The following is a 26,926-nucleotide window of genomic DNA, read 5'->3' as shown; positions in this document are numbered from 1 at the left end:
TGTAGCCATCTCAATCACAGCATGAATCTGAATCATAATTGGAGAGTTGAATTTGAATAAATTAATGTAACGAAACAATTATTGAAAATAGTGTAAAGTCTTAAATAAAGTCAATTTTTATTGACTATTGAAAAAAATAAACTATAAAAAAACTATCGAATCATAGGATGAAAACTGGTGAAAAAAGGGCAAATGCAAATCAAGCTAATTATAGAAACAAATCAAAGAAAAAAAAAGGTCGGATGTAGCCATCTCAATCATAGCATGAATCTGAATCATAATTGGAGAGTGGAATTTGAATAAATTAATGTAATGAAAAAATTATTGAAAATAGTGTGGAGTCGTAAATAAAGTCAATTTTTGCATTAGCATCTAGAGTATACAGGAATGGGAAGGAAATACTCAAACATTGTACACTGCAGGTGTGATTTTCTGCTTAAAAGAAAATTCAAGCTAGAAGAGAAATTATAATTCCAAAGCATAATATCAAGCACTCAACATATTTATCAAGTTGAGATTGGCAAAGGAAAGTAAATAAAGCAAACTTCCTTTGAAGGTCTGAGAATATTCATTCTGCACTTTCAAAGCACAATACAAACTAAAAACAAAAGTAATTTACGACGCACAAAAAAAAAGGCATTACCATTTTCCTTAGTTATTTCCGATATGAAATTTGGATCTAAAGCTTGACTGATGAGGGTCTGAAGGAAGACTTCAAAGTTTTCTCTAAGTGGATTAGTATCACTTGGATTTGTTGATGATGATGATGACAAAGTTGATGAGGGAGTCAGTGGTGGAGTTCCATTTCTGAAAGTAAATTAACAGATTTTTAAATACATCCTGAAAAGCAATAATGTAGAGTAGAAAACTCATTTCTGAATATGAACAAGTTATAAATCATGTAAATTATCTTTCTGGATTGATTAATTAAACAGAACCCAATCACTGCCTATCTTCATTCAGTATTTGAATGGATGTAGTTTAATTGATACAATTAAGCTAATTTACTTTAAATTTATCTAAACCATATTTTTCAATAATATCTAAATTAAACTCTACATAAAATAAAAAATGAATATTTGCACTGATTTAGCAAGATTTTTTTTAGATTTTTTTTGAGATTCCATTAATTCCAGAGCCTGGGTATCTCATATTTATACTGCCCTCCCCTCAACAGCCCTGAAAGAGAATTATCATATAGTCAGTAAATAAAGAATAGTGATCTTTAGCAGTGAAAACACATGCCTTATAGATAAGACTTAACAACTAAAATTTATTTAGCTAATTAGATATGCCAATAACTGTTGAAAGCCAAAGTATCTTCGTGGGCATAAAGAGGGTATGTGCATGCAGGTACACCAACAGGAAGACAAACACAGACTGACTGCAAAACTAATAATTATCTATTTATGTCCAGATGGGTAGATTTTCTACTGAACATCAACATGAGTAATAACTTGTTAAACATCCTTGCCAGACTGATCAAACATAAATAGTAGTAGTAGTAGTTGAAAAAATGAATTTACTATTCATTCTGCAATTGCTTCTTAGTCTTACCATCAAAAACAAGTAGAAAAGTAGTCATGAGTTAAAAATATGAAGCTGCTTGGAGATGCTTTAGGGTAAGAAGGATGTAAAGAACAGATAGCAAATGCTATCTGTTCTTTATATCCTTTATTTCTGCAGTTAAATATATTTACTCAATCTTTATGATAGTGCTTTTGAATTATTTTGGCTGATTTATGAATGGTGATTATGTATATTAGTATCTGCTATAAATCATGAATTGCTCAGATAAACCATTAATTTATTATAACTTTTTAACTTTCTCATGTGTGGGAGAGGTTATATAATGCATCTTTCACTACAGTTCTTCACTATGGTAATAATTTTTTCTTCTTCTTATGGTGCCATCTTCTATCAAAGGTCAGCGACCATCTTGGTGAACAAACTACGTTCTTGCATTGATCTGAGTAGTTGTACGCTGCTCTTTCCTGTCCACTTCTTGATGTTGTCAAACCAAGATATTCTTTTTCTGTCAAACCAAGATATTCTTTTTGCCATCAATTCTTCCTACCAAAATGGTTTGTAGAAGCTGATATTTGCTGTTTCACATGATGTGGTCAAGATGTGTTTTTCGGTTCTTGATTGTTTGTATGAGATCTTTGGCTTTGCCAATGGATTTTAAGACATCTTCACTGATTATTTTTTCTGTCCACGATATCTTTAGCATTCGTCTATATAGCCACATCTCAAAGGCTTCAATTTTCTTGATGATTGTGGCCTTCAATGTCCATTTTGCTCCATAGAGCAAAATTGACCAGATGTAACATTTCAGCATTTTGCATCTGACTTCTATGTTTAGATCTTTATTGCAGAATAATGTTCTCATTTTGATGAAAGACTGCCGTGCAACTTCAATCCTTTTCTTTATATTTCAGGATCCCACCTTTCATTAAGCCAGCAACCAAGATATTTATACCTTGACAGTGGATTGATAGTTTTTCCACTGAGTGTCAGTTTCATTGATGAGGTTGGATGTTTGCTGATGGCCATGTATTTCGTCTTGTTGATGTTTATATTAATTCCCATTCTTTGGCTTTCTATGTATACTATGTTAATGAGTTTTGGAGATCTGTGATGTTATCTGTAATTAGTACGGTGTCATCTGCATATCATAGGTTGTTAACAATCTTTCCATTTATTGTGATTTCCTCCAGACATTCTGGTAATAATATGAGAGTATTCAAATCTGAGGTATATCTAAGTTATTGGTAATAAACTGCTCTTTAGTTTTATAGGCTGTCTTTACCATATTGAGTATCCTTTCCTAATGTAATGCATCCATCATAATATATTACCATATTGAGTGTTAACAGTGGTGGAACGTTAACTTTGGGGGGCCTATCCAATTAACCAAAATTAACCCAAGTTTGGGTAAATTGTGGCGACTCATTTGCCATTTTGTAAAAAAACTGTTTTTTTATCCTTTTTTAATAGAAAAAATTATAGGCAACAGACATTGAAGAACTTTTTTATTTTAGTTGATGCACTTGGATATACAAACTTTTATATACAGTTATAATGAAAAAAGGTATTGTATACATAACAAACATCAAACATAAATAAAAAATAAAATATATTAGGTATTACTTTTAGTAACAAACAAAAAAAAAAAAAACAAATTCTCACGTCAAGAATAAAGACTAAGAAGAAAAAAAAAATAATGCTTATTCTTAAAAATAAAATAAATAAAACATTCTAGGAGTTATATAATGTAAGTTTTTTTAATACATTAAAGAGACATTTAAAGAGTAACTCTTCTGCATTTTTGTGCTGCAAATTCTTTTATTCGTCATTGTTGTCCTATATTTGTTTTCTATATAGGATATCCTGGAGAAGGATCGCTCTGGCTCACAGCTAGTGATTGGCAAGGCCAAAAAATTTTTAAGATTGTATAGCAATTCGGAAAAACATCGACAAGTTTATTTTCATAAATTAGCTTGAATATATCACCACGAGTCATATGAGTCTGTAAGTAGGATTTTAACTGAATGCATTCATCTATATCATCCGAATAATAATCAATAACATTAAGTGCACTTTCCAAGTCAATATTTTTGATATTAATGTCTTGCAAATCCGTTAAAAATTTGAATCTTTTGCTAAATTCCCTGTTGACATGGCCTCTTCTGTTTAAATCCATAATCAACTTATCTAATGCAATGTATAGCATATCCCGTTTAAATTTTTCTGCTTCATTTAGCGAAACTTTCTCTGTAGATTTTTCCAAAAATTTTGAAGTAATAAGTCTCTTTTTTAAATCACTGTATTCTTTTCCCACACTAGTACTTAAATTTTTGGCTGTCTCCTCGTATGCATTTAGTTTCTGATCTGATTGTTCTCGTAAGTTGCTCATGAACACTTCTAATGACATAATCAATTTCTCACCTTCACATATGTCTAAGCCTGGGATCTGAACTTTTTTGTTAACTAAATTGAATCTCTCTAAAATTTCTTCCCAAAAAACAGTTAAAATCGCAGTTTCAAGTTTCACCAAATCATTATATAATTTCTGCGCCTCTCTTCGAAAATCAAGTTTCTCATCTAATATAGATGTGTCACTGAACGTTTTTAATATGTTCATGATATCGCCGTAACTATTTTTTAAAGCTCTAACAGCATCATAGTGACAAGACCATCTAGTCTGGCTTAAACCTTTTATCGAAAATTTTAGTTTTGTTTCACGATTTAGAAGCTCCCACCTATGGGTAGATGCAGAAAAGAAAACATATATTTGTTGCACTATTCCAAATGAGTTCACAATTTGAGTTGCAACTTTAATCGCTTCTCCTCCAACTAGATTTAGGGAATGCGCAGCACACGGCACATAATCAGTGTATTTATTGTGTTTAATTTGTGTTTAATTTAAATATGGTGGCTAATAAGAAAAATTTCAATTTTTCTTATTAGCCACCATATTGGGACCAAATTGGGATCAATTTCAGCTTTTGTGAAATTGATCCCAATTTTCATGCCAATTTTTATTCAGAATTTATGACAATTTTACAGTCCAAACTTTCATTATTTGGCTAAGAAATAGCAATACTGATTTTTTTTTTGTAAACTATTCTGTTAGTTTGGGCAAATGAAACAATTAAATGCATTTACAGGTAGTTTTTTTAAAAAAATTTTAATCATACTTGCAGGCATTATACTGAGAGGATGAGAAGGAGGGATGAGATTGGGAGGAAATGAGAGAGAGAGAGAGATTGGAAGCCATACGAGTCAAGGATGCCAGTGAGAGAAGTTTTATTGAATCTGTTTGTGGAGTGTCATGTATGGAGATTAAATGATTCAGGATGCACAGAGTAGAGTGCCAGAGTGCTTGCTTGGTGGAACGATAAGAGTGTGGCAATGGTAGTGAAAGTGTAGAGAAGATGATAGTAATGGTTGGAATGAATGACCTGAGAGGTAGTGGGAATCATGAAGCGCAAGAGCAGAGGATGATGTTAGTGCAGCAGAAATGTGTCCAAGGAAAGATAGTGAGCATTTTGCCCCAGTATGACACAGAGTGGAGGAGAAAAGCAGTGACGATGAATGAAATGATATTGAGAATATACAGGAAAATAGGTCCGGAATATGTGGATGCATGAGCATGTTTGAGGACAGAAGAGAGCTGTATACAAGAGATGGATTACATTTGCATGCAGAAGGGCACAGGCATTTTGGAGAGACTGTTGTTTTCTGAGCAAGAGAGTGTGCCAGGAAACTATAACTGCACAGGTAGAATGTTGTGAAGATAGTGGCTTGAGAAATGAGGCTGTACACTATATTACAGAGCCAGGTGGAGTTTGAGGGGAGTAATACGAGAGGAATATGGCACTGCAATTCAAGGAGTTTTTTTCACTATGTGCAAGTAGGAGGAAAAATTATAGTGGAAGGATTACCTGCTGGATGGAGATGGGAATTAGGTGACCAAAGCAGATGACATAGTTCAACTATTTAATGATCAGTTTATTAGAGTGTTCCATCCTAGTACTACAGACTTTATATCTAGAAGGATAATGACTGGTGAAGTGTTAGAAGTGAATGAAGAAGATGTATTCCGAACACTGAGTATGCTAAATGTCAATAAGGCAGGGGGGGACTAGATGGAATTTCACCACGTTTTAAGGGAATGCAAAATGTCACCACATGTTTTAAGAGAATGCATTATGGAATGGAACTGACTGTACCATTAATTTGGCTGTTTAAATGAAAGTCTTGCAGTAGGGGCAAGTTCTGGGAGAGTGGAAGGAGGGTAAGATAGTACTATTGCATAAGGGTGGTGACAGAATGGAGGTATCAAATTACAGACCTTTTTGTATTTCTTCTGCAGTTGTTACTTTTTACAATAGAGTGACAAGAGCAGTGGATGAGGGTAAGACATACACTATAATTTTTTTTTTTTGATTTTTCCAAGGGTGCCACATGACAACTTGATTTATAATTAGTGCTGATAAGAGGATTTGAATAAGCAGGAAAGTTGGGCGAATTAATGGGGATGTCAGTTTAATGCAACTAAATGTCAAGTTTTAAAATTTGGGATCCACAAATGGGATGGTTCATACTCACTTGGCGGAATTATACTGGAAGAAGTGGAGGAAAGAGGTACAGATTTGAAGTTCCAAGGATATATTGCAAAGGGTACGAAGACATCTCAGAGAATTGAGGCAATATTGAGGATACCACTGACCACGAGAGGAAAAAAGTGTGTTGGTCCCATTGCATAAAGATTTGATCAGACAACGTCTGGATTTCTGTGCTCAGATCTGGTCACCAGGATTTGAAGGGGATGAAGTAACCTTGGAGACGGTGCAGAGATGGATAACAAAAATGCCATAAGGACTGTACAATATTGATTATAAGGACAGACTGAGGGCATGCAGACTGCACAGTTTGGTGGCTAGAAGGTGAAGGAGGGACATGAGAGACATTTAAGCTATTGAAGGGTTATTATCGTGTTAACATTAAGATTTTTCATATGGTAGAACGATGGAAAGGAGCAAGGACAAGAGGCCATCTCCCTGGAAGTTGCAAAAGACGGTGGTGAGTAAAAGGGCAAGAATTAATTTTTCTTGCATGGAGAGTGATAGGAAAATGGAATGTATTGCCTGAGAGTGTGGTAAATGTGCAGACTGTGGATGAGTTTAAGGAGTGGTATGATACTTTGTGTTGACCTCCCATAATGAGTCTTGTGACTCCACAGAGGTATGGAAAATAATAATAATACCTCAACTCAAGATTGTGGGCAAAACTATATAACACCAAAAGCATTTTATTGGTACATAACATTCTCATGGAGAAAGAGAAAGAATAAAGCAATCATAATAAACTTCTTGAGAGTAATGCAGTTTCTTGATGACTGAAAAATTGCTACAAACAGTAAAAAACAACTCAGTTATAAAATTGCATTTAGTACATATCCATCAAGAAGTTCCATTTTCAATAAACTGTAAATTCAAAATACAAAGTTTCTGAAGCTTTAAAATGTTACATGAAGACAAAAAACATATAAAGACTACTAAAAGCATCTACTAATTCTGATTTCTCTCTAATGGCCTCCTAGGAATTAGGATTATCACAAGAAACTCAGTATTAGAGTCAAAGAAAAGAGGATTATTCACTAGGTAGTAGATGACTTTTGCTGAAGAGTGCAAGACCTTAGACAACTGATTGGAGGGCAAAGTGACATTGACAAACAGTGCCATGTTTGGTCTTTAAAATGGAAACTGGATCTTCTAATCTCAACCTAACCACAGTACTTAAATGTATGATAAGCTTCTTGATGGATGTGACCAATGGTATGCCCAAAGGATCAGTCTTTGGATCATTGTTGCTTGATCTATATATTAAGCATATTGGGAAGGGCCTGACAGGATATCTTCAATTGTTTGCCAATGATGAAAAGATAGGCATGGCAATCAATAATGTTACTAGTATACAGCATTTACAGAATGATTTGAATAGGCTGGAAGTGTGGGCAAATGAATTAAATTCAATATTAGTAAATGTAAAGTTATGCAACTTTGGTGTCATGATATATATCCAATGACATATTATTGGAAGGATTATGCTTGGAGTAATTGACGAAGCTAGAGATATTGGAATTTGGTGGATAGAAAGTTGAAGTTCAAGGGTCACATAGAAAAATATTGCAAATACAAATTATAGGTTAACTGTGATGAAGAAACAAAACATTCACATGCAAGGATATAAAAGTCATTTTGTCTCTTTACAAGGTCTGTATACAACCACACCTGGACTATTGTGCACAGATATGGTCTACTGGGTTCCAAAAGGAAGAAGAAGCTGTGAAAAGACTGCAAAGAAACAATGCATTGGTATTATGGAATGTAGATTATGAAAGCAGATTGAGAGCATGTAAACTGCAGACACTGGGAAACAGAAGAAAGAAGGGTGATGTGATAGATGTTCATTAACTTTTGAGGTATCATAGGATATCAGTTGATAAAATTTTTCACTATATGGAATAGGAAGTCTTCCTGTTGAAGTAGTAAGTACATCTAGTGAATGAGTTTAAGAGAAGGTATGACAGCTAGTGTGGATGATATATAGCCTTCCCTGATGAGCCCTTGACTTCCTGGAGCTCTAATAATAATGACATACTGCCAACTACAAGCTTTCTCAGAAAGCATATGGCATAGTGAGCATAATTAGTGAAGAGCCATGGTTGTCAGTTCCATAAGGAGAAGTTTAGTGTCAAATGAATAGCGGACTGCACCAATCACAAAATACCAATGCATAACAAACTGCTTTTATTTTCACAATGACAATAACAATTCTTTTAATGATTTGTAACAAAACAGTTTATATGTATGACAGAAGGAATGAAATAGTAATGCAAAAATAAAAAGTCTATTCAGTCACATTAGTTTCTATTGTACCTGGGTAACAGATGATAATAGTACATAATATACACGGTTCTTCTCTGTCATTATAATCAACACTTAACTAAATATGATTGTCAAAGTGCCAATTTAATTTCTAAAAACCAAACAAAAGCTGCTACTGACTGCACAGATTCAGATGAAATGAAGCTATGGTCGAATCAAGGTACAAACTGAAATATGAATAATAGGACTGAATTTTGTGCTTGAATTAGAAAGTAAAGTAAAGTGAGAAGAATTAAATAAAAGGTGGTAAAAAAAAGTAATGCTATAAACAGCCTGTGATGATATTTGCTGGCAGCTCATTATATCAGTTCAAAGCTAGAAGCCATTTCTTTTATAGAAGAATGTTTACCTGCTTTTCAAATTCTCAAATTAGAAGTATGAGATCAACCAATGAAAGTTATTAGCTATTTTAGAGGACAAAGAGAAAATCCAGAAGAAAATATGAGTTGCTACAATCATGCCAACTTGGAATTAAATGAAACTTAATGGTCAATGGGGGGGGGGATGCAGATTTTGTTATCTGAATTAAAAAATTATGCATATTTCAAAATTAATGAACTGAAAAGAATGTTAATTGATTTGGATTTACGAATGAAGCAACTTAGGCTGAGGTCAATGTGTTATATCTGTTAACTGTGTTTGCAGGATAAAAAGCCTGAGTTTCTAGGAGGAAAGACTCTGCCACCGAGAATTAAATGGGATTAATTATTTGTTTCTTAGTAATTATATAAGAAAATTTGGAAATGTAGTGGATAACATTCCACAACAAAGTAGGTCAGTCCATTACAGAAACACAGAAACCAAAGGAATTATTGTTACAATGAAGAGTTGATTTTATTTAAAATATCACTGACACTAAGCAGATTGCTATCAAACTTTTCAGTATGGTAGTTTGTTATTGTGAGTGATTACTGTAATTGTCAATTGTAGGTATGCATTTTATGATGCATGTAGGCTACTCTGCAAAACAACTGCAGTGTAAAAAGTAAAAGTTCCTAGGAGGTAAATGGCAAGCCTTTTCCTCCTAAGAAAATAGCAACTAAGTGACTGTTTCAGTTGAAAAACATTAGTCATTGTAGGGCTTGAAAAATTTTGTGCTGGCTCACCAGCCAGGCAAATATCTCACTTGCCAGATGTTAGCCTGGGTGTACTCTACCAGGGTCACCAAATATATTATAGTCATCATCATCATCATCATCAAATTCCTGCCATGTACCCTCAAGGGGTGTACAGGATATGATAGTACTACATGAAAAATTTACATCATTACTAACTTCCTATCTACAATTTTCCTCCAAATCAGCCTGTTACTTGTCAAGACTCCAACATTATCAGATCTTATATTTCTATCTTCTAAGGCACCTTGTACCGTATCAATCCACCTATATCTTGGTCTTCCTCTGGGTCGTTTTCCTGCCAACCTGGCAGAGAAAACTTGTTTTGCTAATCTTTCTTCGCCCATTCTATTTAAGTGACACCATACCACCTGAGATTAGATCTGCTAATGCATTCCTGGATGCTGACAATTTCAAGTTCTTTCCTAATATCCTCGTTTTTAATATGATCCATAAGTTAAAACTGGTTTGAACACTGTCTTGTATACAGCTAATTTAGTGTTCTGACTAATTTCTCTCTTACTCCATATAAATTTATTCAATTGACTTCCTACCATACCAGCTTTGTTGATTCTGTTGTCTATTTCCATATTTAATTTAAAATCTTCACTAAAAATCGTGCCTAAGTAGCTGAAATGTTTTACTTGTTCCACATTCTCCATTCACAATGCAGTTGACATTTTCAATGATTCTGCCTATTTTCATTGTCTTTATCTTTTTATTGCTGACCTTCATGCCATATCTATTACAACAGTTATTTAATTTAGTCAGGGAATCTTGCAGACTTGTAGCAGATTTATTTAGAAGTATAACATCATCCACATAAAGCAAAGAGCTGACATTATCAAGGTACCTTAATTGAGTCAGCACCTGCAGAACATAAGAGATGGGTATCTCTGCTGCACTGTTCTCTAGATGAAGCTCCTTTAAAAAAGTCATCTCTGGTGCCTCCCCAGCATGACTGGGTAAGGGATGGCACCAGACTCCTCCCTGGGTTCAAGTATGTTGACCTTATCAGGATGATCAATGCCCTGCCCAGTCGAGCCCGCACAGCTTGATGGGGGTAGTGATGACTCAAACTATAGGACTGGCTGCCAGTACAGTGAGACATTGTCTCATATAGCCCAGTGTTGCTTCTGCGCCCATGGGGTCTGCATGACGCCGTGGTCTCTATTCTGACCAGCCGCTTTAAGAACAAAGTTCGGGAGACCGTGGCGGAACCACATTATAGGACCTCCGCGGGTTTGCGTAAGTCAAACTTAGTGATTAAAAGAGATGGTGACGTTTGGGTAGTTGATGCCCAGGTGGTGGGAACATGGTGCCCACTAGCCTATAGCCATAATAATAAGGTAAACTATTATAAGAATAACCAAGATCTAGTTAATAAGATATGAGAGGAGCATGGGACAACTCCATGGTTTACCAGCGCCACCATCTCTTTACATGGCATATGGAGCTCATATAGGTTTAAGGACTTAAAACAGCTTGGGCTTATGCAGAAGGATATAAAAGTTCTTTCCTTGAGGACCCTATAGGGCACACTGGTGGCAAGGCGTTGCCACCAAAGAATGACTACAATGATAACTAGAACAGGCATAGGGTAAAACACTTGTAAAGGCTTAGGCCTATATCAAGTCTAGACGTCATGTAAGAGAACTACTGCCCATAATCAGTACAAAGATTAATACAAAAAAAAAAAATAATTGAAAAAAAAAATAACCAAGGGTGTACCACAAGGATCAGTGCTTGGTGCACTGTTATTCAATCTATACATTAATGATATTGGGAAGGACTTGAAAAGTGACATACAGTTATTTGCTGATGATGCAAATAGCTGTATCAGGTAATCAGGAATGTTGCTGATATGCAGTACTGGCAGAATGATTTGAATAGGATGGAATTGTAGGCATAGGAAAATGAATATGAGTTCAATGTCAGTAAATGCAAAGTCATGCACTTTGGCGTGATTAGATATCCAATGTCATATTTTATTGGCAGGATTATGCTAGAAGAAACTGATGAGGCTAGAGATCTTGGAGTGTTAGTAGATAGGAAGTTGAAGTTCAGGGGACATGTAGCATTGCAATGCAGAAACAAACGTTCACATGTAAAGATAAGGATGATATTTTGCCTCTTTACAAGGCCTTGATAAGACTTCACTTGGACTAATGTGTGCAGGGTCTGGTCTCCGTTGTGATTCTGATGTAGTGGAGAGAGTGGAAAGGAAAATGTTAAAAATTATGTCAGACTTCATATGACTGAATGAATTTTTATTCATTCAATCATATGAAGACAGATTGAGAATTTGTAGATTCCAGACACTGACAAATAGGAAAAAGAGGGGTGATATGATCGAGACTTACAAACTTCTGAAAGGGCAATACAGGATTTAAGTTGATGGAAGGTGGAGAAAGAACGGTCTCAAGGGGTTATTGTAGTGGGTACAGGCATGGCAAACCCGAGGCACCTGATGCTGGACCATGCCTTACTTCATGTAATATACATCTGTTATATTATCTGTAGACTGGTCACTCCCCTTTTTTCTTTCCTTCTTGCTACTTCCCCTCAATGCTGTTAGAGTATTCAAGGGGGGGGGGGGAGTGAATCTATCCTATTTTGCTATTTCATCTCATCATATGTAGAAAGGGCCTCTGCAACGCTACCACTTTCTTCTTGCAGTGACTCTTCACTCCAAAATGCTAATATGGTTGTGCCTTATAACACATCTCATGCTGGATCGGCCGCGCACAATAATCAGAGCAGCGTTCAGGGCTAAGGCAGAGGGTCCTGTTCGAGATGTATATTACAGTTTCCATCAAAAGTCAGTGATACTGTGAATGAGCAACACAGAAGGTACAAGATTAATCTTAGAAGGGAATTTTACATAGGCACATGGAATGTTCTGGGTCAACAGATGGGTACTCTTAAGATTTTCTGTAAAGAGATGGATAAGCATAAAATTGACATCCTGGGAATTACAGACTAGATGGAATGGAGGTCACTTCAAAAGACAAGATGGTAAGCTAGTTATTTACTCAGGTGGTGACTCAAAACATCATGGGGTAGAAGTGATACTGAAGACAGCTCAGGCAAGAAGCATTCTTGGTTATAACCCATTAATGATAGGATACTTTCTATTAGGCTTAAGGCTCAGCTTACCAATGTATCAATTGTGGTAGTTTATACACCCCACATGGATAGGACTGAAGAAGAGAGTGAGGAATTCTATGAAAACTTACCAACTGTTTTCGACTGTCTACCAAGTAGAGACATACTTTACATCTCAGGGGTATTAAATACAAAAGTGGGAAAGAGTATGAGAGTCAGGAGGGAGTATGGTATGTTTCGTCTGGGTGAACGTAACACCCATGGTGAAAGACTCTTGGAATTTGCCCATGCTAACAGATTAGTTATTACCAATACCTGCTTCCAGAAACATCCACAATGGACCTATACTTGGACATCTAACATTGATAGGTCAAGACACCAGATTGATTATATCTTGGCTCTCCAGCTGTGATGTGCATACTTGTCCTGGAGCAGATTGTGGTACAGACCATCAGCTAGTAAGAACAAAAGTAAGACTAAGACTCTGAAAACTTCCAGGTCAGGCACATCCCACTAGACTGGATGTTAGAGTAATTCCTAGTGAATTCACAGAAGAAACATCAACTCTGCTGGATGATTTTTTGGAGACCAATGAGGAGAACTCACCAGAAATGCTTTGGGAAGGGGTAAAGGCGATAATACAGGATGCAACGAAGAAGGTTTAGGAAAGGTAAGGGCACCAGAGATCAGATCCTTTGCCTTAGACAGATCATAGAAAAATATAAAGAAATCAGACTCCCTCTGGTAATGTGTTTCTTAGACTACTCTAAAGATTTTGACTGGGTTGAGCATGTGAAACTGTGGGAAGTAATGAAAAGAATGGGTTTTTCTCAACACACTATCAGGTTGATAGCCAACTTGTATAGGGAGCAAGAAGTCATGGTAAGAACAGGTGTTGGATTGATTGACTGGCTTCAAGTTGGAAAAGGAGTTAGGCAAGGATGTTTACTTTCTCCTCACTTGTTTAGTATATATGTGGAGGATATCATGCGTGAAGCATTGGATGGGCTCAGGATAGGAGGTAGATTGATCAGTAATCTGAAGGTATGCTGATGATACAGTCCTCCTTCATAATGACATGGAACAACTAGGACTAATTCTTGACAAAGTTAACAAGATCACTAATAACAGAGGACTTTAACTCAATCCTACAAGTCAAAGATTATGGATCTCAAAGGAAATACAAACAAAGAAGCTCTTGAGAAACAAGTGTACCTTTAATGGAGAAAGAATTGAGGAAGTCAGCAAGTTTCAGTACTTGGGATCCATTATTAATGTGAAGAATTGCTGTTCAGAAGATGTCAGAAGAAAGTTAGGAATGGCTAAAACAACAGTCAGAGACCTATCTAAAATCCCGAAGGATAAATCTATCTCCATGGGAACAAAGTTGAGGATTTTGGATGCAGTTGTTTTTCCAATAGCAACTTATGGATGTGAGACATGGAACCTAGAGAAGTGAGATAAGAAACGGATATCAGCTTTTGAGATGTGATGTTACAGAAGGCTGTTGGGGGGGGGATATCATTTACTGAAAGGAGTAGAAATGAATGGGTGTTAGAAAAGATCAGCAGAACTTTAAGGCTCCTTAAGGATATTGACAGAAGAAAGTTAAAATATTTTGGACAGATAGAAAGGATGGAAGGGGACTTCTCAGAACAGTAATAGAAGGGTCAAGTTCCTAAATTTATTTAAGGTGTGACACTTTTTTTTTTCTTCTTTTTTTTGACTGTTATGATTTTTTTCTATTAAATTACCCATGTGTTATGTTGCCATCATTCGGTATGCTTCTACATACACACAAAATAAAAAGTGAGACCCAGTTCCCCCCCCCCCCATTCAGTAATAAAATTCAGTCTGCATTGGACCATTCATACATCATAATATAGTGCAATTTTAGGGGCTGACTAAATAATGGCTTTAAATTTTGAATGACTGCTGTTCTGGAGATCAGATAAACAGCAGATTACACTGCTGAACTCTACACCTCTCTTCTAAAAGTTCAACTTTAATTATTTTTAAAACTTTCACACAGGTATTTTTATTTTCAATGTGATATTCAATTTTATCCCGCTCAAAACTCAATGATAGCCACTTCCTAATTCGAGTAACTTGCATCATGCAATCTGAACCATAATACAGACATCATCAACAAGATAACATATTTTCTACTTATTGAGTATGATTTAATTTCCAGCAAAAATTATTGATTCTGGGTATCAAGTATAATTCTTTATTTTCCTGCAACAGAGAAGGTATGATTTATCCCCCCCTTTACTTTCTTTGACAGTAAATAAACCTGCCATAACTGTCTGTGACCCAGACTACTGTAATAATATGATGATATACCATTTTGCTGTTTGCATATGAAAACACAACTATTGCCACTGAGTTAGCTCTCAGTATTGTTGTGTCCCTACCTACGATTATTAAACTTTATTTTTTCCTTTCAAGTGAATCTCTACTTATCTTTATTCAAAACTTAACCATGTATGAGATATTACAAAATTCAAATATTTAAGCTTTTTCTCCCCTTAGTGTCCCTAATATTTATATTATACTGCATCTTTCAGGACATTTAGTTTAAGATATATAATTCAAAAACAAGGAGCAATCACAAAAATATATCTGAGTGTGAAACTATTATGCAGTCGTGACCCTTTTTCTCGTAACTTAACACATTAATTTCCTGTGTGATTAGGTTCATATGTTTTTCAAGTGGTGCATTAGGCAGCAATTTCAGACAACTGTATTATCAATGAACAAAAGTTTATTTAAAATCTTAGACATGGTACAATTCAATTTCTATTCTAAAAAAACACAATTCAATACTAAGAATAAAATTACAAAATTACATAAGTAAAATACAAGTACTAGGGCAAAATCCTATAAGGGAATTTGTGATCATGCCATCATAACAGATTTTATACATATAAATATATACATATAATCCTGGAACAAATTTACACTTTACCTAACCTTATACTAGTCAGAATGCTCTATATTGCTATAATACCATATACATTTATATTCAATTTACCTTATCTAACTTACAAAACAAATCAATATAGGTTAAACTATCCTTTCGCTATGTCCATACATACATTTGACCTTTAAGATACTCTCATATGAAATACCATGCGCATACATAAATCTCTAGCATATGAATGCTTATCAAATAATACAAACTAGATTACTCTCATTCTACTCTGACTTGTACTAAAGTCCTAGTTTATCTTCAACTGTCCAGTAATTAACAATGATTTCAACTATATGCAATTTCAATTGATACAAGATTTTACAGTACCTTTCTAGGATGAACACTGGTTTACATGACCTATACCTTTCGTGCTTGAATTAAGGACACACATAGGATCTTCTATATTATCATTATGGAACTCATCACGTGGGCACGGACTTCTGTATGGATTTTCTTCCCTCCCCCTTTTTTTTTTGAGTACTGGATGATGAAATACATAGACAATTTCTTCCTTCTTATATATAATAACTATACGGCATTCCTCGTCTCTTGCAATAGGAATACGGGATCGAATTCCCGCACACTTTGTTTCCTTGTTGTGTCGGATGGAGATAATTCCTACGCCATCACTCAAGAAAACCGCGTGTTACCTATACGAAAATTTCGTGAAGAAACTCCGAGGGAAAAAACCTCGTGTGTGTGTGGGGGTCCCTAACCCTTTTATCTCTATAGCCCCTATCGGCACCTCCTTCAATTTCTTTTCTCCTCCCCCCTTACTGGAGTCGATCCTACTCACCAATTAAAGTTGTGTTTTTCAGCCCAAAACCTGCTACGGTTCCTTTGCAAGCGACTCTCACGTGATGACGTCTCACTTCGGGAATTGACCTTGAGCAATCGTCATTTGTTTTACGCTATCCTCTATACTAAATTAATCCCCTTTTTAGAATTTACTTGAATATTTTAATCTCCTTTTTTCAAGTGTTAAACGAGCCTCTCGCATACAAATTCTTATCACTAATCTTCTTTGTCTTACTTAACCTATTTTTTTCCATATCTTTTTTTTTTTTGTAATAAGATTCCCTTTATTATTTAGTTAAATAAACAATTTCTGCTATAATTATTTTTCTTGGATGCAAGCATATTTTCTGTCTTTAAATATTTTGTATTAGCAACTTACATAGGACTTTATATTTTTATTTTCTTGTTACACTATGATAACTGAAAAATTTTTTTTTTTGTTATCAGGGTGTAACAATATTTCTTTGGGTTTAGCTCCAACCAATAAGACCTGAATGAAAACAGAAACCAGTCTGGAGTATTACTCAAACAGGCAGTAACTCTTCCTTTAATGCAGGCCTCATACACACACACACACAACAAGAAAGATGTATGTGCCATGCTGTGCATTATGGGATACTACAACTTCATGTGAAATCACACACTCTGTAAACAAATAGCCTGTTTGTGAATACCATCTACCAATAATTGTTCAGACATCTCTGTTATTTGAAGTTATGGAACATTCCAGGTTTGTTAATAATATAAAAACCAGTGTACGGATCGCAGAAAGCAGTATTTCATCGTAGCAGTCGAATACAGGTGGTATGGAAACACGACACAACTCAGTGACTTCGAGAGAGATGTCATGACAATATGTGCCACTGCTGCTCAAATGGAGCATCCAAAATCAATGGTTGGCAATATGATCAACAAATGGAGACTGGAACTGGACAACTGACCAATGGAAAACAGTACTCTGAAGCAATGAAGCACGGTTTGCCTGTTTCCAGTCTGATGGCAGGGTATGGAGGCAGCCTGGTGAATGATTGTTATCACAGTGTGTTGTACCCACAGCAAAGTTTGGTGGTGGAGCAATGGTGTGGGATGACCACTGGTGGTTCCATGAAGGCAGCTCAGTACCTTGATATTCTGTATCAGGTGCTGCCTACACTGTGGAGATTTTATGGAATGGACCCATGTTACTATCAAGACGACAATTCCTCATGACATAAAGCTGCAGTGTTATTATGGAATGGTATGAAGAGATGGGTGTTAAATAACTGCCCTGGCCTGCACAGAGTCCTGACCTCAGTCACGTGTTTAATCCTGGATCTGGTCAATTTATAAGCTTTTCTTAAACCTATGGCTAATTTTAATCTTGTATTGCAGCAAATATGTTGACTATTTATGTATTAGTGTATAATAAATTTAGTTTAATCCTTTATCCAAGTGTGAGCAAACAAAGTTTGCACCTGAAAGTATCTTCAGGACTGGGGTAAGGTGTAGTACAACACCGAAGATACTTTCAGGTGCAAACTTTGTTTGCTCACACTTGGATAAAGTATTAAACTAAATTTATTATAGTCTAACCAAGTGAAAAATAACCTTTCAACATCTTTCTCTAAATCCAGATTAATTTAATAAAAAAGTTGCACACCGTTTGGCAACTCCTATAGGTAGAGATGACCTTGCTAATGCTTCTGCCTGGTATCTCCACTTGGGCCTGGCTCCCACTGAAGAGACCACAATAAAGGTTGAAACTAGTCTGGGTAGTGGCCCTTCCCTTAATGCATGACATTATATATACATATCCACAAGGAGATGTTTTTTGCATTATGGGAGATACTGAGATAGGAGTGAATCCTATCGATTAAATCACATCCTGCCAACTGCACCATTTGTCGTGACGTTCTATTTTTATGTTATGTTCTAAATCCGCCATCTTGGTTCAAGTCACTCTTATCAATATAATAACTAATTGCAAATTGATCACCGATCCAAAAGTAGGGAAATTTATAATTATACTGCGCTACCCTATTTTTAGATTAGTCTATATAAAATAGTAGGATCAATTCTTAATTAAGTTAGCAGTCTCCTCATTTATTTAGGCCGAACTATTTACTATTCCACTTGGGGTTCCTGCAAGATTCGAATATTTATGAACGGTGCAATAAAAAGGAATTCAGGCAAACACAATATTTAGATTAACTAAATAAAACATTTAATATATGATATATATATAACAAATACAAGAATTCTGCTTTAAAATGAAACAATATAATCAACTTAATACATCTTGCTAAGTCACTCATGCCAATTCAATGTTCTAAACTTTCACATACAATTCACAATTTCAAAATCACAAGCTTTCTTAACTCAAGTTAATAAAACAAAACTTCTTATTTAATCAGTCTCCACATATCTATCAGCTGTACTTAATGTTTAAATTCACAGGAAGCACTAATCAAGGTAGACAATATTCCATGCAATCTTATTTCGGACTTTGAACTTCGAAGATATGTTAATGTTAGAATAAACAAACAAGTATGACTACTCTTACCAGATACAATCTTCAATACATCAATTAATTGTGAGCACACTTATGAATTAACTTATTTATGTTAGTGGAACACATTAATAAAAATTCTCCAACGATTTAACTGAACTACTGTTAATCGCGCTTCACTACTCTAATAAACACATCAACAAGGCACTGATATCTTTCTTTGTTTACTTTTCTCAAACTAGTTAATTTCAATATAATTCTTCTCAGGGCAACATAGAATTAAAACGTAATCCTAGACTAACTGGAACTAATCAGAATTTTCCATTGAATGTCCAGTTCTTTATTTATCCGGTTACGGCATTAACTTTCTTTTACAACACAGCTGACTTCACTTGCAGCTAAGTATATGATTCACTATGTTTTGGCTCACTTCTAAACACTATTCTCATGAATTTCTGCCCTAGAGAACTTATAATTTTCTTCCACTTCCTTTGCTTGTATCCTACCTTCCTTCCCGCTCCGCAAAAACTTCCTCTCTTCTCTCCAATTAATAATCTTCTATATATTTTTCCTCTCCTTTCAGTCCGAAGGTCACGCTCTCTTCGACTCGTGCTTGTTTACTTCATGCGTCTCCATGACAACAAATAAACGCAAACATTTCGCTAATGTAATACAATGCTCTACTACTACATGAGTGATTACATAACGTTAAATTTTCACAAATAAGAATAAACAGAATATTTGAGCTACTTAATCAGCTTTTTCATTACGTATAGAATTAATTATAATAATACTTTTCGTTACATCATATATATATTTTAGTTATCATAAATTCTACAGATATTATTGTTTAATAATTTAATAGTAGGTTAAGTTTAGAATAAATATTTAAATAGTAATCCTAAATTAAGGAATAATAAATAATTTGTATACAAATCATGATTAATACATAATAAGCAATGTTAAATGTGAACGAAAAAAAAAAAATTACACAACATAGTTTCATTCACAATTTAACATAACTACACTAGTGCATTTCTTAATTCTGATTAGCTCCAAAAAATTATTAGATGGACTGGGTCAGTGATGTCACATGACTCAGTGGCAACTTAGACAACTATCAAAAAACATTTAGGTTAGAATCAAAATAAATATTTTGGGAAAATGAATACTTCTTTCTCAACTTTTCAAGTTTTAATATTTACTATTAACGATAAAGTTCTGCATATTCCATCTGCTTCTCATGGCTCTACAGTCCAAATCGACACTTGGCTTCCTGGATTTGTTTCCTCCAATCCTGTCTGTTCAAAACTTAATTTCTCCAGTTTGGACAGTATGATGTTCCTATCTTGATTAATGGTGTGTCTATCCATCTAGGTTTTCCTTCTAGTCTTTAACCAATTTTACTAATGATTGTCTTCATAAGCTGCCCACTACAACTTTTTGAACTCGATTACACTGGATTTTGGGGTTTTTTCATAAAACTGATATAACTCATGGGTATATGAATTTTATGGATTGAATAATGTCTTCCAAAACTAAGTTAAAAAGTATTGGAGTCAGACATATCCTTATATACATCTCCTTGTTTTAATCCTCAAGTTACTGGAAAGGGATCTGTTAAATAATACTGCGTTTTAACTTGTGCTTCCAAATTTTATTTTCCATTGTTAACCTTGTCTTACTAGCTGGTATTCTGAAGTGTATCATAATCTCATAAAATTTCCCTCTGTCACTATTATCATATGCTTGTTTAAATAAACAGAAATCTAATGAATATTTACATCAACTTTCCTGAAACCTCTCTTTCATGCTTACATAGTGATCAGAATACATTATGAAAATTATGGATACAACTACCGTGTTAGAGTAAAACTTTAGTTTAATATAAACCAAAATATATACTCGACATTTTGACCTTCACATTAAGGTCATCTTCTGGAGTATAAGTATATATACAAAGAAACAAGCTGCACTACAATCTACATGGCATGCTAAAGTTACTGATCAACTGTTAAAACTATTTGCCTGACTTCTGGTGCTAAAAAAAAAACCTCACTACATCAAAGCTAGAGTCATGTTAATATTATTATCTATTAGGTTACAAAGTTAAATTAAGCTGGAGAGTAACATGTTCACACAAAAAATAAAATTACTTATATAAGTATATATATATAAATTGCAACTCGTATGGATAGTGGCCAATAAAAAATTGCTTCGCGTCCTAAAGTCAGGGTTTGCTGGAAATTAAGTGGGCTGAATGTGTGCCATCCAAATTCTTGGGATTTTTAAGCCCCCATTATTATTAAGATGTTTTCAATAGTTTTAATGGTTGATCAGTAACTTTAGCATGGCATGTAGATTGTAGTGCAGCTTGTTTCTTTGTGTGTGTGTGTGTGTGTGTGTGTGTGTGTGTGTGTGTGTGTGTACACGTATACTCCAGAAGATGACCTTAATGTGAGGGTCGAAACGTCGAGTGTATATTTTGGTTTATATTCAACTAAAGTTTTACTCTAACACAGTAGTTGTATCCATAATTTTCATAATGTTTCTTGAAACCTCTTGGTAAAAGCAAATTATCAGAGAGAGAGAGAGAGAGACGTGTGGGAATTACAGAAAGTTCGAGAGACATTTGAATGAACACAGGGAGGATCAGGTAAGTCAGTAAATAACGAAAATCAGGTAAGCAATGTTGTTTATAAAAAGAAGGATGTTATTTGGTATGCCAACTATCATAAAACATGATGTTGATAAGCAGGTTGTAACAGTTTTCCAGGAGCAAAAATGAAAAATATGATGCAATTCAAAAACAAAAAAGAAAAGAAAAAGAGATAGTAACTGTAATAGGTACTAACTACTTAACTAGGATAAGTTCATATGACAGAAGACATAAAAGGGTTGTTGGAAGAGGCGAGAGTGAAGAGTGAGATGAAAACAGTAAATATATTACCTCGATATGATAAAAATGAATTAAGAAGAAAGGCTATGATGGCAAACAATTTGATGTGTAGGTGTGTAGAAGGAATGGATGCTAGTTTTTGGATGTGTGGAGAAAGTTTGAGAGAAGATTAGATTTGTATAAGACGGACAGCCTATACATGAATGCGTTTGGTATCAGGAGTAATGAAAAACAAGTAACTGGTATGAGACCTAATACAAAGACAGAAACTAAATAATTATAATGGGAGGAATGGTGAGAATATGAGTGTAACAGCGAACAATGTTATATAATTATGCTAATGATGGAAATATTGTGGAAATGATTACAAGGAAAGAATGATTTCGACTTTGTGTTCATCCAGTTTGGACCCATCAAATGTGTGCAAAGATGTCTACATGTATAAGGCACTAGAGAAGAACAGAGATCTGCAAGTTGTCGAACAGGTCATGCAGACTGCTGACAAAAGTATACAAAAGAACATGCAGGTAGATTATTATGTCTATACATGAATGTCAGATTGTATGCATTAATGAGACCAGACCTGGCTATCAGAATCAGGCACACTAACTGGGAGTTTGTCTATTCCTGGGGATTTGTTGTTCCTGAATGAATGTATTATATCATTAAGCTCCTGCCTTGATGGTAGCTCCACAGAATCATCCTCTTCAATAGTAGCTAGTATATAATTTTAAGTTGCAGAATTAACATTTTTATTTAACAATTAATGGAAATATTCTCTTCATCTGTTTTTTACTCTTTATTTTTTTAACATGTTTCTTTATCCATTTCTGCATAAATTGGTTAGGGCTTGCATTCAAAAATGGGTTGACAGTGAATCTCTACTTTGCAATGAACCACATGGGTTTACTAAGGGAAGGTCATGTTTTAGCAACTTGTTTGTATTCTATAACAATGTTACCATTGAACTAAACAAGGGGAACGGATACACCATGATACTTTTGGATTCTGCTAAGGCTTTTGACAGAATATAGCATGGTCGACTGTTACTGGTCTCCTGGTTTCTGTTGTGATTCTGATATATTGGTGAGAGTACAAAGGAGAGTGTTAAAAATGATATCAGGATTATGGAATACTAAGTATGAAGACAGACTGAAAATTTGTAGACTGCAGACAGGAGAAAGAGGGGGAGATATGATTGAGACTTACAAACTTCTGAAAGGGTCATACAGGATTTCAATTGATGAAAATTTTCAATTTATGGAGGATAGGGAAAGGACGTGAGGGCATCTTTGAAAGCTGAGAATGAAGGCCACTAAGAAGGGGGTGAGGACTAGATTTTTCTCCCAGAGGGTAGTGTGTGATTGGAATGGATTGCCTTTGGATGTTGTGAGTGCAAGCAGTGTGAATGAATTCAAGAATAAGTATGATAGCTGGCATGTGTAGTATGTGGCCTCCCTCGATGAGTCTCTGACTCCCTGGAGGTTTCTCTTAATAATAATAATATATCCAGCCCTGACTTATATCTTCCTTCAATTTGCTGTCTAATTTAGTTCATTAATGCTGTCTGCAGTGTATCTGCTTTAGGTTGCAGTGTTGTGATTAACTGGTTATCTTGCAGCACAACCGAGTGCTCTTTAAAGATAAAATGATGAGTGCATACATGTTTATTTATGCTGTCCTGTTATTGGTCATATTCCATTATTAGGACAAAACAAGCACTTTTAATCACCAGCATTTCCCAATAGATGTAAGGTAAACATACATAAAACATGAAAGAAAATTGGCATTATGTAAATAAACTGGTAAATAAAATGAAACGTCTCCATTTTTTTTTTTTTTTTTTTAACTTGCCAACTAAAAATTCTCAGTTGTCACGGACAGAGGAGGATATTTTTCACATCCTGGTCATTTTGGTTTATTTATCAATATTTCATGTGACCTAGGCAGGATTCAAAAACCAGGTTACCAAAATGGTCATGAACTAATTTGTACTAAACCAACTAGAAATTATAATCATTATATGACTTCATGTACTGATTATAAATTTCAATCACAAACTGTACAAAAAATTATAAAAAATTTGTAAAATTCTGAAAAGACATCAAACATCACTTTACAAACAGAATAATTTTTTTTTGATAGTGGATTAACATAAAAGAAAAATTAAATTATAAGTTTAAATTCTTACGTGTCTTTGGCTTTTTCAATGGAAGACAAGCCAGCATATTCCACAACAGTAAGGCTTCTTGACCTGGCTATTACTCGAATTTTTACATCCATATATTCATGTTTTGTCATTTCATTCCAGGCAGCATACTGAGGTTTAAATAAACAGAATTTAGAAAACCTTGGTACATTTTATCATTATACATAATAAATTTCTCCATGATATATATATATATATATATATATACACACACACACATTATTATTATTAATGTGACACCTCCAAAGACTCATTGCGAAAGGGCACTCTACTCTGCAACACACACACCTAACCATCTCCTCCTACTGCTTAACTTTCCTAGTACACACAACCATCAATGCCATTTACCACTCATCACCACCAACAACAATATTTTCTGTTTGTAAATTGTGTTCTAATGGTCGATTTGCCTGTACGTAGGATGAACCTGAGTTTTCAGGAGAAAAAACCTCGTGACCTCCATATGAGATTGCCTAACTCACCTTCAATTGAAAAAGTCCATATAAAGATTCCTCTTGTCACAACAAGAATTTATATAATAAATAATAATAATAAATTAATAATATTAATCTCCTACTGGCACACTGTTCCATTAACTAAAAATAACCTAGATTCACCACCCCATTTACTGAAGAAATGAAGTATTCTATTTGTTTAGTTTTCAGGGCATGTATTCAGGCTTCTCTTTCTTGAACCCTCTTTCTTTTCATGAATCATGAAAAGAAAGAGGGCAGGAACTTTATCACCATATACGCAATAATCACTAGACATTGCTTGGAACTAACCTTGTTGGGGAATCTTTTAATATGCTTCTTGTCTTCTAGCTCTCAGGGATATTTCTGAAGAAATGTCTCCATCCAATAAGCATTATATATATATATATATATATATAAAAGACAACTTTTCTTCATTCCTTTCTACATACACTGAAAATCTAATCTTAATCTCCAAAAATTTCAAATATATTCATTATATTCATGACTTATTTTTCACGGTATTAACAACACCACAAACACTTTTATCAACAAAGATGTTTTATTAACGCTTATATTTCGCTGATTTTCAACTCAGCATCATCAGAGCACAACACACTTGTAAACGCGACAGTGAGTGAGTGAAACAATATAATTGCAAAAGACCTAAAGTCCTATTTTTTGGCGCCCTCTAACGAAAAAAAAAACAGCAGTTACCCAGGAGTTTTTCTTAGGATAACCGTCTCCCAAATTTTTGGCAAATTAATGCAACCACATTTGTTAAGGTTGGGAGAATTCTTCAAAGCCATTGCTGACTCAAAAAATAATCTTTCAGATCTATAACGACTCCTAAATAGCACATTCGTTTTCCTCCATCTAATCCTGTGTGAAGGAGTGTCCAAAGTGTGGCAGACCACGCTTTGGACACTCCTTCAGAGTCAGCAATGGCTTTGAAGAATTTTCCCAACCTTAACAAATATGGTTGCATTAATTGGCCAAAAATTTAGGAGACAGTTATCCTAAGAAAAACTCCTGGATAACTGCTGTTTTTTTTTTTTCTCCCGTTAGAGGGTACCAAAAAATAGGACTTTAGATCTTTTGTCTTTTGCAATTATATTGTTTCACTTACTCACTGTTGCGTTTACAAGTGTGTTGTGCTCTGATGATGCTGAGTTGAAAATCAGTGAAATATGAGCGTATGAGCGTTAATAAAACATCTTTGTTGATAAAAGTGTTTGTGGTGTTGTTAATACCGTGAAAAATAAGTCATGAATAACCATCAACACCTAAGCTTATCTGTTAAATATTCATTATATGAAGGCACGCACACACACACACACATATGCAGTGAAAAATGGCACACATGATGCTGTACATTTCCAGTTAGTCTGAAGACCTAACTTTAACAATCCCAACTGTCCCAAAAAAGCAGTACCTGTATATTAAGTATACATGCCAGTGGCTATCTAATCTAATCTAAAGTACCCAATTGATCTTTGGCTCATAATTGGTATGCCCCATTTTGTAAAATTTGTCTTTCAAGAACCAGAAAACTATGATAGTTTACAAATGTAATGGTAAATATATTGAAAAAAAAAAAAAAAAACTAAATTTTCCACCGATGAGGATTCAGAAAGTCATCTTCCTCTATTTAGATACTGAAAGATAAACCACCACAACTTTCTTTCTAGAAAAGTGATGGTAAATCTTATCCAAACTCATAATTCAATATATAAATATCATTGTGGTACACAGTTGAGTATGTGTGTGCGTGTGGCAGGAGGGGAGGGGAGATCTTAGTTCTTCCAGATCTCTAGGAATAACAAAGATAACTAATTGTTCTGGATGTTAACGAAAAACATAGAATTAGCAGCAAAATATTGTAAAAGAAACCACAGATGATAAAGATTACATGAAAACTGAAGATTAATACATTCATATGAATGTATTAATATATATTAATATTATTATATTATTGGCATGCTCAATGGAGACAGGTACACAACTTTGAAAGAGAAGGCTCAGAACAGAAGATAGTGGAAGGAAAGTTTCTACTACTAAAAGAAGAAGAAGATGAATGTATTAATCATTAATATATTCTGAATGGAGTAATTTGAGTAGTACCACACACAGTACCATTAATTATTAAAATTAATTAAAATATCAGTAAAGTAGCTAATTTTGATTATACCTTACTTTCTGCCTCAGTATTTAGTTTTTTTACACATAAGATTCTTTTTTGTATATAGTACCAGCATAATGCAGTTCAGAATAACAGTGTTCTACTCACTAAACTTCCTAGTATTTTATTGAAAAATAGTTCTATATGCTGAACTTCCTGGATATGCTAATAATGAAAATGGAAATGAGAAAAGCAGTGATGACAGAAGTGGTACAAAA

At 34.6% G+C, this 26,926-nt stretch overlaps 1 protein-coding gene across 1 annotated transcript in view; it reads right to left on the bottom strand.

Moving 5' to 3' along the window:
- The window catches only part of LOC150092853 (uncharacterized), a 219,925-nt gene that overhangs the window by 90,134 nt on the left and 102,865 nt on the right, over positions 1-26,926 (bottom strand). Inside the window, exons 5-6 of the mRNA XM_090414300.1 lie at positions 24,036-24,163; positions 644-807 (exon numbers count right to left, since the gene is read on the bottom strand). Coding sequence (XP_090270426.1) covers positions 644-807; positions 24,036-24,163 — 292 coding nt within the window. The remainder of the gene's footprint in view (positions 1-643; positions 808-24,035; positions 24,164-26,926) is intronic.

The sequence above is a fragment of the Typopeltis vanoorti genome, chromosome 25 (genome assembly GCF_054136105.1).
Source record: "Typopeltis vanoorti isolate ZY-2024b chromosome 25, IOZ_Tvanoo_1.0, whole genome shotgun sequence".
NCBI lineage: Eukaryota > Metazoa > Arthropoda > Arachnida > Uropygi > Thelyphonidae > Typopeltis > Typopeltis vanoorti.
This window is presented reverse-complemented; position numbering and strand designations above follow the sequence as displayed.